Source organism: Neopsephotus bourkii, unplaced genomic scaffold, assembly GCF_033783945.1.
Source record: "Neopsephotus bourkii isolate Nb327-2 ecotype Australia unplaced genomic scaffold, CSIRO-AGI_Nbou_v1 NB_962, whole genome shotgun sequence".
Taxonomy (NCBI): domain Eukaryota; kingdom Metazoa; phylum Chordata; class Aves; order Psittaciformes; family Psittacidae; genus Neopsephotus; species Neopsephotus bourkii.
The window spans coordinates 3282326-3295950 of NW_026901456.1; the positions used below are offsets into that span (position 1 = coordinate 3282326).

Genomic DNA, 13625 nt, shown 5'->3' on the forward strand with positions numbered 1-13625 from the left:
TCCCAAGTGAACATGCAAAGAAAACTTGTGTGTCTGCATAGGATTCTCCATCATTTATGGACATCTCATGCAGCCCTGGCCTATACAACAACCCCTCTTCAGTAGAGTATCAAATACATGTTGTACGCCTCTTCACTGCAAGTCACTGCTTGGCTCTCCTTCAGACTGCACCTCTTGAGAGCTACTAACATACACCAACTAGACAGACAAACTGGGTAATTTTATGGGGTGGTGCCACAAAGTGAAATCCAAGGTCCTCCCTTCAGCAGTAAAGTTCACTCTGGTCATGGAAAGATTTATTTGGAAAACTTTCTTCCACTGCAAACATGCAGTGGAAATATTTTCCATTCAGCTGACCTTGCAGCGTGTGTTCAACAATGAACATAAAATAACAAGCTATTAAATAATAATATATAAAAAGAAAAGCAGCTAATTCTATGTGTCTGACATACAGTTTGTTTAAAGTACCTTGAGAACCATGATGGAAAAGCTTTCCACAAGATGGTTATCAGAGCTAAAGTTAGACAGAACTTGCTATCTGCCCAACTCCAGACTTACTTTTTACTCAGTAAGCATTAAATACTGTGCAATAAGTCTGTGTTTATAAATCCAGCAGTTATATAACATCTGTGCACAGGGCACTGTGAAGCCAGTACAAAGAGCAAATAAATAAAGAGGAATCGGGAATTCCAAGAGCAGCTGACATGGTTTAGGAGCACCATGGGACTTGATCTCATGAATCACTTGGGCCCTTTAAAAATGCCCTGCTTAGGACACAGACACTCACTCAGCACAGAGCAGTTAAAGGAACTATTTTTTCCCCTCTCCAGGTTTAGAGTCAGCCTATGTTGGGACAGCCACTGCCTCCAGAGCTCAACAAGAACATGATGTGCAAGAGCTCCCACAGAAGTAAATGACTGTCCTCACTTGCTGACTGTAGGGCTGCTGAGGCTGACCAACAGCTACCAAATCCCTCCTGTTATTTAAGGTGGTGGCCGATGATGATGGGTGCATGACAGTGCTTTTTCCAACTATTACACCCAGGTTCAAAAGACACTGTCTGTCCATGCTCTTCATCAATAACAATCTCTTAGCAAGAACTGAATTGTCTACAATCCCTCCTATTGGCGAAATAGTTCTGGTACCTTTTTTCCTCAGTAGCCTAAAAGACAGCTCTTTTTACTGCCGTCAAAATTATATACAGCTGTTTACAGCTATAGCTAAGTCTAGGCTAAGGTACCATACTGTGAAGGCATAAGTGAATAAAGAAGGACTGTAACTATGATTTCACTGAATGACAGTTACCAGCCTGCCAATTGCTTCTGATATCATTGTCATGGAAAGCCAAATCCAGCTGCAGCTACACAGTGGTTAACCATAATCAACACAGGGAGAGAACTGGTCAGGAAATTCCTTATAATATTTGTCTCCCACTGATCTTCAAGGGCTCTCTAAATAGACCGTGCCTGTGAAGTATAGCAGCAATATGCATATGCAAAGCAGGGTCATGTCAAACAAAGAAAGTGAGGCTAAGCAACTAGTTTTCAAGCACCATGTAGATCTCATCAAACTTTCCAACAATTCTGAGCACAAGGCTGTTCATGACGTACAATGGCTCCATGCCCATGTCTGATGGAAAATGAGTTGGCTAAGTTTCCCTGTACTACAACCACAGCCTGGAATAGGCCAGATCTTCAGGCAATTCAGTCACGGTGTCCCTCACAGAAAGCAATACCCCTGCAGAGATTCACTGTGGCTTCTTGTTTATGCCCAGAGAACTCCTCCAACACCGCAGGGCATGTTCTCCAACCTGCTCTATCTCTCCCCAGCTCTTGCTGAGAGCATAGCTGAAAGGTCCGATTACTGCTCCCAAAAACTCAGCCTCAAAGCAGTCCTAGATCAAAACGTTCCTGTCAATTACAGGTGGGGTGCTGCATGGAACAGCAGAAGGCACCATCCCTTCCACACCTCTTTTGATCACTGTATTGCTGTGACACCATAAAAAGAAAAATACAACCTTGCAATGGAGAATATTTTCTACTGATTGTTCTTTCGCTATTTTATAATTACATTGTGCTAGATTTTCATAGTATACAGACTGCTGTTTGATAGAGAACACAAACCTTTGTCCACTTTTTGTCTCTTCCAAGTTATTTCCAGTTCCAGTTTAAAAACCTCTCCTCATCTTCAGATCAGTCCCTCCACATAGGGTTAACCCACCATATTTAAAAGAGCTGCAAGGGAGGACCTCTTCATCTGGACATGAGCAGCTCAGCAGGAACGCCTGTCTGCTGCTATGTTGCTCTATTTCTGAGTAGCCAAATCTCATTAGATAAATTGCACTATTTTGAAAAGTACTTAAAAAAACAACCTAAAACTTTAATACCAATTTTACCTTATCACCCTTTTAAGTCATTCTGAAAATTACAATACAATGTAGTAGATGGTTAAATGACGTTTCTTCTCTCCAAAAGAACAAATTTCTCTGTAGTATTAGCTCTTACATTGAGACTAACAGAGCTACAGATGGAGTCCTGCAGCTCTCATAGCAGAGTAAAATGACGCTAAGTACCAAAGAGAAACATTCACTTTACCTGGTCTGGTCAGTTCACTAAACAGCTGAAGTAGAAAACAGGGATCATAGAAGTCACCAAGATTCTTGACACTTTCATCTCTATACAGTGACTCTTGGACCTCCTGAAACCAAATCCAAACCAGTATTTGTAAGGAACACTACCAATATGCAGCTTGGTTTCAAGCTTCCCCAACCCCACTCCATTATGAAGCAGGAGACACTAAACCTTACAAAGTACAATGCAACACAGGATAAGACGTGCTTGTGTTTAAATCAGGCTTTCACTATCGGCATTCCAAAACTACTCCCTCTGAGCAGCACAAACAAGTACAGAAGCATCTTAGCAAACTGTACAAAAGACCGAAGAGCCCATTGTCATTGGATCCTCAGACAGTCAAATTTAACAATTGTTTAAAAGTCGAATTCTGGTCTTACATACACGGCAATGCTGCACAATCACACCTGCCAACAAGATGTGGTTCATATATTGCCTTTCATCTGAAAAGTCCACCTAAATAATTAATTCCAGCCCTCCTATGAGTTTAAATTACTCTCCTAATGTAAGCAAATTGCAATGTATTACATGAATGCTAGAAAGAAATTACTAAAGTGAAAGGTTCTTTTTCTACATTTCTTTCTCCTTCAAAAGGATAATATTCAGCAGTCTGAACCAAAGCACCTGTGACGACAGAAGGCGGCGATGCTGAGGGAAAGACAGAATTGTCTTCATCATCTTTTCTCGATCTAGCAGACACAGAATCTCCTCCATGCCTGGCTGCTGCCACAGTGACTTTCCTAGACTCTTGCAAGTCTTGTGATGCTCCACAGCAGCTGGACCCCACAGCAGGATTCTCAAGCATTGTTAAAAGTAAAGGCATTAGTCAACAGACTGCTAGTACTGAGCAAAAAGCAATTACAGAGGCTATAAATCAGTATTTAAATATTCCCTTCACTTGTACTTACTATCCTGTAGGAATTTGAAACTAGGACTTGTTTCCTTGGTAACACCTTTCTCATCCATCCAAAAGCTTTTCAAATTCAATCTGAGGGTGTCTCGTTAACTATTTCCTACTCTGTTAATCCAAGTCAGAACTTATTTTCTCAGTAAAAATGTTTTCCTTACTTAAGCTATAAATGCAGATAAGTATAATAGCAGCTGCATGAAGAGACAGTGATCAAGACCTGGTCAAACAAGGTTGTTTCCAATGCAATTGGTGTTTCAAACCAGCATCACAGCAGTTGAGTAAACCACAAATCCGTACTCTTCTCCTCCAAGTTGTTCCTTAGATCCCACTTACTTTGCCATTGGGCTTGAAGTGCTATTGATATTGTCGTTTATTATGTGGGTAGTGCCAGCAGCATGCCTCGTGCTGTTAGACTTCTTATCACCCAGCCCCTGAAGGCTCCCATTCAGAACACAAACTGGGCTCTTGTTGGGTTGCCTGTACAGTACGTATCTTGAATGTCCTCTATATTTACTCAACACCTCAGTGCTGGGATCAAGTCTAACCAGGTGTCTGGCTACCAATTCACTTCAGGGCACAGTATAAAATTGTTTCTCCTTTAAAGAGGCTACAAAAGTTTTGGGACCTAACTACCTCTGAAATCTGTCTCCTCCTCATGTAACACCCTCCCACCTGCAAACACTTTTGGTGAAGATTTATGCAAGATGTGGTTAGTGCCAGAGCCCTGGCTTCTGAAAGCCACTTCAGCTCCCTGCTAACAAGAACCTTTATTTACTGTCCCCTTTGACAGGCTGCAAGGATATCTATATCCTCAGAAAAAGCTAAGAAAGGCTCTTAACTCTATGTCCAGTCCTGCTCCAACTGCCTGAGATAGTGCTCTTACACTGCTGATAATATTTATGCCCATACCTCAAAACCAGAAAAATGCATTTGAGCAAGGCAGGCCAGAACCATCACTGTATGTAAGAACTGTTAGCAACAGAATTTACTGTGAACTGCTTGGGCACAGGCCTGAAAAGAAACCGATTATTTTATAAAATACATAGTTCTCTCTTATGAAGCATGTAGATGTATTGCAAGGCTGCATTATAAGGACAGATACAGTCCAAACTGGTGAAAGACGAGGAAGGCACTGATCACCATCCCTGGAGTCATTTAAAAGAGATGTAGTGCTTAGGATACAGTTTAGTGGTGGACTTGGCAGTGTCTGGTTTGTAGTTGGACTAAATGATCTTAAAAGTCTTTTCTAACTTAAGTGATTCTATGATACAATGTTAGTACCCCAAAACTAACAATATATGTGTGTTAATTCAAGAGATTATACATCCCTGCTCCGCTGGCATATCCCTCTACTCTCCAACAAAGCACCAGAGTTGAATACCATGCATACAGGGGGTAAGATCATTGAAAACGGCAAGGGCTGTGCTGAGTGGTGAATCCTGTATCAACGGAAGAGGGAATGGGAAGGAGTCCTATGCTAGCAACTTGAGCTGTGCCCTTCACCTCTGAAGAAATCCCTGTAGTGGAGGGTGAGGGACTACTGAAATGAGACAGTCCCTCACCCAACCCAGAGACACCCAAAACTTTGGGCAACACACAAGAATTATGTTAAGGATAGGAAATACATAGGGAAAATGTTTCCAAGAGCAACATTCATCTCTAGGTTTGACCTTGCCTACTGTTTATCTCAGTTAAAAATAAAACCTTGGAAAAATGACACTTGTGAGATTGCTTATTTGCATGTAGTCAGTCGAACCAAGGAAGGTGGTCAGTTTACCTGGACTTTATGAGACTTTGTTCATTCTTCTCATATAACTGAAGAAGTAGAAGTACCTTCTGATCTGAAACCCAAGATGAAACCCAAAGTCAGTCTTCTATGAAGATGAAAAGCAGATGTAGTAAGTACCGTTCCCAGGGTAACACACTTACCTACAGTGCTCAGAGTAGCCCCATAGGAACCCAGCAACACTGCAAGGTGACTGCTCTCACAGAGAGAAGGGCTGAGTTTCACAAGTGTCAGCAGTATATCCACCAAGGCCTCTGAAATAAACACAGATAACTTTTTTTGCTCTCTCAGTTAGACAGTGCATTTATAAATACCCCTCATATATACACTCTGTCTAAATAGATGAGAGACAGATCACGTAAGTGATCAGGTTACTCAAAGGCAAATAGGGCATCTGTGGCAGATTAAAGACCTGAATTAATATTTCTTTACTCCCAGTATCTGAAAAGGCACAGGTTTTCCCCCTAGTATCTACAAGAATATAAAATGTATGTCAAAACAAAAAAGATCATAAAGACAACAGCCTGAATGAATGCACTCCTGACACCAGCCTTCTGAATTACCAAAGTTAGTGGCCTCAAAAAAATCCATCTTGCTGCTCTACAGGAATACATTCAAAAGGTAGAACACATACAGTAAACAGCAAAATCTATTACTTATTTGAAATTTCACTAAAATTTGTGACCTTACAAGAGCTTTCTGCTCTTTTCAGGTGATAATAAAGTTTGTTTACATGTTGCTCACCAATATACACAAAATTGGTTATCATCCTCCCCTTTTACTGTATGGCTCCTTCAATCACTGAATCTCAAAACCCTCTACAGTGGGGAGAAGCTGAGGTGTGTGTAAGATTAAATGACTGGTTCAAGGTTAGGTTATTTTGCAGTTGGCAGAGACAAAGAAACAAAGCCAATCTTACCCATTAATTAGCACCCCATATATATTATTAGTTGAAAGATATTCCTCATGCTAGGTTGCAATAGAAAGTACACATCAATTAAATCAACATTTTTGATACAACTTGCAAAATCAACTTAAAATCTTCTGCATCAACCTATTTTAAAATAAGTTTAAATGTCACAAACATTTATGATAGAACCTATATGCACTTCAGTGATTGTAGACTAACAGCCTCACAGAAACCAAAAGAATCAATTCAAGATTTCAACATGGTTACAAAATAAACAAAACCAACTGACCAAACCAACCCCAAACCCATCTTTCCAGTAGTTTTAAAACATAAGCATTTAAAACCAGCAGTGATGAAATGAATGCAACATTTGGATCCAAGCAGAGGTAAAACTTAAAACCAAATGCTAGTATTCTGGAATAGTTTAATAGCTCTGCAAGTATACGTAGGTGGATAGGTGGATGGATAGAATATAATGTGAGAAAGACGAGATTACTAAATATAGTTAAAGGGAAGAAGAAGACAAAAAATACCTCTTGTCTGGATGTTTGTGCCATCTTCTTCTCTTGACCTCAGTATGGTTGACAGAAATAGAGAGTGCTGCATGACCATCATGTGAAGTTTGGAGAGCTTGACTAAGCTCTGACTAAGTGAGGATTCTTTCTTGTATAATAACTGAATAGCAATATTCAGGACTTTCAAAAATGCTTCATCTCTGTAGCGGTACCTTTAGAAGCAAGGATCACAGAAAAGTCAAAAACCTGCCTGAAAAAAAGTCTGTTTAAGAAATGAGAATTTTGCAAAGAAAGCAAATTTAGTAAAATAAAAACAAATTTAAAACAATGAAAACACATGCACCACATCTCACTGAGCTATTTTAATTCTTCTTAAGCTACAGTGGCATCCAATCATAAAAAATAAAGGGAGTTGCTGATATACTACATAAAGGATTGTGTTGCTACAGTCACACTTGTGGCTGCACTGATCTTAACACGGAGTAAACTTTGCCTACTAACCCTTCAGACAGCAACCCTTCATATTAATACTCCTACCTTCACAGAAGATCATCCTCTAGTACTTTTTATTCCTTTTATTTAAATGGTTTACATTTAAAGGTGAAAGATCTGATTCTGTTTTCATATGAATTGTATTTAATAAGTATATTAACTAAAAAGAAAGTTTCTTCTTCATATCAGCATAAAGCTTCTTTATGCCACTTGAAAAGAAGCTAGCCCTGCTATCCAGTTGGCTATGCTGGTAAAGTTAATTGGAGCACAAAATCCAAATCTGCCTGCAGTTGTGCAAGTTCAGGCTCCAATGAAGCCAGTGGTTCAACACAAACTGCATCTTATGAAACAAAGAATGTCTTCAAATCTGACTGAATTCAAGGGAAATAAGGTGTTTCCGGTGTAACACAGGACAAGGCCAAGTGAACAGAACTGTATCTCCTACACCCCTCCTGGTGCATCTCAAGATTACTTACTTGAGTCCTGTCTTCACAAGGTTGTACCAGTCATCTGGGTCCACTTCTTCAACTAAGTGCTGTGCACGTAGGAAGTTAAACCAGATGTTTACATTTAGCACACCGAACTTCTACAGATCATTAAGATCAGCAATTTTTGTTCAACAGACATACTAACAACATGCAAGCCAAACATTCAGGTGGAATAATCAAAGGATAACAGGAAAGAAAGCTCTTAGATACAACGATCCTACCCCCAGTTCAGATGAAACTGCAAGTCTTGTTTTGTCAGTCCTGGGAGCAAGGGAGCATATGGACAGTATGCAATTACAAAGCAAGCTGCTCTGTAGGTACCAAAACCCCAGAATCTTCAAACCCTTCATACTCGTGAAGTGTGAAAGGAATAAAAAGAATCAGCAAGTCACAGGAGAAGACTCAGGTTTTTGTGTTCCTACAAGGTGTTTAAGCTAACCAACCTTTACATGTGGCAAACAAGGGTGGCTGGATGTACATGCTCTTTACAAAAACTGATCATCCCTGAAATGCTATAAACCATCATATTCAATAATCATTTTTAAGGCTGACAGCTGCACATACCGACAGGCCCAGTAACAGTAGGTGCTAACCTCAGCAGACCTGTGAACGCTAAAAGGTGGCTCCTCAGGTCCTGCAACACCTGTCCTGCACAATCAGTCGTGTCCTAAAAGGGAGTCTCCCCAGAAGCCAGCAAGAGGTCAAAGGCATTTGCTGCCTGCAGGGACCTTCATTTTTACGTCTTACACAGATCTGCCTACCTTACTGTACTACAAAAAAACCCAGTAGTACAGAGGGAATGTTCAAGTAGTGTTCTTCATGATCTAAGTCCAGATTTCTATCTATGATCAACTGGATTTCTGTCACAGACTTCAAAGGGCATGGGAGATACATCTTGTCAGAAGTGCCTTTACCACTCTGGGGGGTTTTTGTTTGGTTGAATAAAAACATTCATTGGCAACCTCTGATTTTTAACCCCTGAATACCCCAAACTCTGAATGTCAAAGGGGACTGTTAGTACAAAGCCATCAAGAACAACTCAAAACTGCTTCTTATCAAGGATTAACAGGGCTAAGTTAACTCTGCAACAGCCACTGAAAGCCCATAGAAGCCATAATTTATAAAATAGAAAACAAAGTTCAATCTATATGTACCCCAGATAAAAGAGCACAACAACACATGTATGCAGTCACATTCTGCAATGCAGCAAAAAAGAAGCCTCACCAGTAAGTCTTCCAGCCTCAGCAGCATGGGCCTCTCAATCTCTTGCTTGCTTTCATCTTTACTGCTGTTGTACATCACAATTAACCCTTTCATGCAGGCTGATAACAGGCATCTCCTCCAGGAATGCAGCTCTTCAGAGTTTTCAAGCGCTCTAGATATGGCATCTGCCACTGTCCAACTGCAGAAAGATACTTATTTTTTAAGGTTGGGACATGCTTTCTGTATATTTTTAGAAATATATATATTGTCAAAGATGTATTGTCATTGCTGCCAAAGTGACAGATTCTCTGAGGAGAGAATGCTATTACTGCTCCCAGTATTTGCCTTCACCCATACCCATCACAACGCTTTATGGGACAAACTCAGTCTTGGAACAGGGCAGCTGGATTTGCCTACCTTTCGTTGTTTTCTGCTTTCTCAAGAGCAGCAGGAAGCTGGTCAATAAGGCTTCTCAGCCCTTTGCTTCCTGAAGATGGCAACAACTTTGACAGAACTTGCAGTTTCACAGTAGTCTCACGTGATGTTTCTGTGCCTTGAAGTACAGCACAGAGCTCCTTCCACAGAGCTTTCCTCAAGACAGGTGTAACAGCCGAGACAACTGTTGAGAGAGAGCATGGGCACAAGTTCCACCATCCAAGTGTGTTAAGCAACAACAGGCTTAAAACTACAAAAATCCTAAATTGTGTTTCCAATCAAGGCCCAGATTACTTAGTTCCTCAGAAATGATACAGCAGTAGCTCTTAATCTGATACAGCAAAGTGCACTCTGTGTTACTCCGTAGCACTACTAGGAAGTATTCAACTTATGTACTAGACAACCACTTGCTACACAGCTGACAGGGGCAACCAGAGCAGACCTTCCTGATAAGAAGCCATGTCCTTGCATGTCAGGAAGGATGAAACTTTACTAATTCTCTGACCATGGCCTCAAAGGAAATTTTCTCTCACATCTAGAGACAGCTAACAGAGACTTTATAAATCAAGTCAGCCAGACAGCAGTTTGCCCTTCTAGTGTTCAAGCATGAAACCACTGGTGTGCATTAGGTGCTAGAGAAAGGCTTAGTTCTTTAATTATCTTCTACTTCCCCGTGTGTTGACAAGGTCTTTTGCCTACATTAACTTCTAGATAAAGCTAGCCTTTTCCACCAACAGCTACAGACAGCTTGTTTCTGTTGCTATTTACACTTCTATGCAATAAGAGAAATGAAATCAAAGTGATTCTGTTCTGTTGAGTTGAATCCTAACTCATCATTTCACTGATAGAAAAATTAAGTCTTGTTCATTTAATGCTGCTGCTGCTTTGCAAAGTTTTGGACTGCCAGCTTGGGAAGCCATTACTGTAGGAAGCCATATTTGGGGATTTATTTTAGAAGCAAGTTTTGGATTCTTACACTTGTAAAAGTGAAAGCTTACATTCTACGAAACCATATGGCTATAGCATTCCACTCACCAGACAGTGTTCTATCTATGCCTGAGAAAAAAAGTTTCTACCTCCCATCTAAACCAAGATAAGTATGGAGACAGATTTTCACATGCACAAAGTACTTAATAAGTGCTTCAAAAGAGAAAACTAGACAAAGCAACTGTAAGAGTAGTTTGCATAAGTCTTAACAGCCAACCTTCACTACACTCCTTTAGCTTTTATGCTGCAGAGGTACCTATAAGAGAACCATTAGAAGTTAGACATATGAGTTTTATCACCTCTACTTATTATGGAGAGGATCCAAGACTTCAAGGCCAATAGAGCCTACACTGGGAATTTGGTCTCCCAGATCACAAACAGGGATCAGCTGTGGCTTTACCTGCAGAAGGTCGAGTGAAATCATACTGGTCTCTGCATTGCAAATACACATCGATGAGTGGAAGCAATCTTTCCATGTTTTTCTTGAGGTACTTTGCAGTGGCATTGTTCAGACACCACATCTCAAACTGCAGCAGGTGAGTCCTACAGTGCTTTATCAGCATGCACACAATGGCAAGGGAAGTTTCTGACCTTTGGTTAAGGCAGTGAACATGCACCTCTACACTGACTGCGTGTGCAAGGACTGGCTCGCTATGGAGCGCCTGAAGAAAAACTTTCTCCAGATCTTTGCTGGCTGATGCTGACATCAATATTCCCAAAGCTTTAATGTGCTCTGTGGATAACAGTAGCTCTCCTTGTTGGGGCTGCCTCTGGTAGCTCTCTGTGAGGAGCTGCACCAAAATCTGTCCACAGAAGCTCAATTGTTTCCCTTTTTTGGGGGATTTTTCAGATTCCCAAGTAGTCAAGCTCGTCTCAGGAAGTCGCAGCATGGTTAAAGTGATCTCCTTCAACTGAGCTGCAGCCATGTAGATGTGCAATTCTTCCAGGGCCTCCAACTGGTGAGACTTCTTGGCAGACACCTGGCTTCTGTCTTTCCCCTCTGCCTGTAGTTCTTTCAGGACACTTTTTGTGATAGCTTCAAAATACTTGGATAACACATGCTTGTGATCCATGCTCTGCAGCATCGGGGCACCTGTTTTCAACAGCTGGAGCACACCAGAATTGAGGTGAGCTGACAGGAGCTTCACAGCAACAGGGTTTAAACCAGACTGAGGAAGAGAACGTTGTTCTAAAGCCAGGAACCAACTCTCCAGTGTAGGATGTCTGAAAATCAACATGAGTGCATCTTCTAGTGTCTGTAACAAATGGTTGTAACAGTATCACTGAATGGATAATTATAGTTCAGAGGAAAAAACAAATTAAAAAATCATCCATCTGCCTATTTTCCAGAGCTTGTTAATTACAGTTGCAGAACATGAAATTGTCTATCAACTGCTCAGAGAATAAAAATATTAACAAATTACAAGCACAGAAATACCATTCTTTCAACATTTATGATGTGGGAGTCACGCCTCCACTGAACATTCTCTGCATGTCTAAGCATATTTCCAGTAGAAAACTGTATGTTCTGGAGCTTGTCAATACAATTCTATTCTAATCCCATCAAATCCACGGAACACACGAAAGGGGGCAAAATTCACTACTCCGAGTACATAATTTTCATAACCAGGCCTTACAAAGGGCTTGGGGAATAGAATTCCTCTGCAAAGGTGAGTGATCTCTGTCAGGAGCAACCTGAGTGTACTCCAGGTCAGAGGTGAGTCTGTGGATGATGCAGCTTGGTCAAATCTCCATGCACAGTAGTGCTGTAACTGCTGCACCACATGCTCAAAGTTCTGAAGTCCTCCTCCTCCTAGACCTTAACAGCATCTTTCTGCATCACCCTGTTTCCATTCAATACAACTCTGAAATACACAGTGTATGATATTCTGTTCACTCCCTGCCCTTCCAAGGACCTGGCAAAAGCTGTAGTAATGCTTCTATAAAGCAGTAAAATCCAATTCAAGACATTACATAGCAAGCATTTGACACACTTTAACTCTAACTGAAATCCTAGAAATCCCCACGACTTACCAAGTCACAGCACTCACAAAGCCTGATCCCTGTTACATCCCCTGCTCTCCATCAAGTTTAGTCAGTTCCATGTTTTGGTGATTGTTGAAAATATAGCAACTTAATTTGTGCTCAAAATTGCTTGTGTGTAAGATCATTTGCTTTAGTTAATGGCTCAGCAAAACCTAGGACTATTTCCGTACAGAATAAATCAAATCAAAGTTTACTGACAGGTGAGATTCTGGCCTGTGCATCAAGGGATTTGGTACCTTGTCATTTGAAGACTCCTCTGTAATCAGAGCTTCCTCATCCATAAACAGATCTGATTCAGTTCGTTGCTCTTCTCGTTTCTGCTGATTATTTAACTCTATCTGATTTCCCCGGCACAAGCAGCTGTTCAGCAGGTCCACATAGAGGTCAATAAGGTTAGGACCAAAAGTTTTACTTAGCTGTGAAAATACAGACACCTCAGAACTTGAGAAAAGAGAAGGATGGGAACAGAAGGATAATTATCCAACATGAACAGAAATCAACTACGAACTTCCCAGATTACAGTCTTTCTGAGGGGAAGGAATCACTCTCCCTGTAGAAACATGATTCTAAGAAAAGTCTCAGGTTGTCAAATATTTAATAGACTTTCGTCTATACGTTGACTTCTGCTGTAACACAAAATAGTGAATTTCACCCTCTGGAAAGGCTTCTTACGGAGGCCCAGGAACTGGATTAAATTGGGAGTATCTACGCACTACGCACAGATCAGTAAGGTAACCCATGCAAACCAAATCCAAAACTCCTCAACAATTAGAGGACAGATATTTGTTTACGAATTAGATACAAGTCTGTCTGGTGCTCTACACCCTCAGTGAGGGCTGAGTACACAGAAAAGCTGCAGAACTGGATCCTTAAGTTTTAATAGCCAAGTAAAATTAGTATTTTCTGCATTAAAATAAAACAAATGAACCCCAGTATCATCACAATATTGCTCTTACATTGCCGAAGTTCTCCACTGTGGATTTCAGGTATAGCAACACATGCTTTACTCCTAACAAAAGCTGTTCAGGTGGGAGCTGGGAAGCCAAGTCTCTCAATTTTGTTTGGATATCATCTTCCAGTAAGGTACTGCTTCCTCTTTCATAGGCTTCTCTTAGCAAAGTTGTAAATACAGAATCCAGGGCCACAGCAGGTTCTTTGCATACCCCTTTGGGTTTTTTAAACTGTTTGAAATTGAAAAAAATTAAGAGAAAAATAAAAATGAA

At 40.7% G+C, this 13625-nt stretch overlaps 1 protein-coding gene across 1 annotated transcript in view; it reads right to left on the reverse strand.

Moving 5' to 3' along the window:
- URB1 (URB1 ribosome biogenesis homolog) overlaps positions 1–13625 on the reverse strand; it is a 52210-nt gene that overhangs the window by 12157 nt on the left and 26428 nt on the right. Inside the window, 11 exon segments of the mRNA XM_061359049.1 lie at positions 2595–2697; positions 3255–3426; positions 5318–5381; positions 5470–5580; positions 6770–6963; positions 7720–7778; positions 8956–9133; positions 9352–9553; positions 10757–11612; positions 12639–12818; positions 13359–13583. Of these exon segments, the coding sequence (XP_061215033.1) occupies positions 2595–2697; positions 3255–3426; positions 5318–5381; positions 5470–5580; positions 6770–6963; positions 7720–7778; positions 8956–9133; positions 9352–9553; positions 10757–11612; positions 12639–12818; positions 13359–13583 (2344 nt within the window).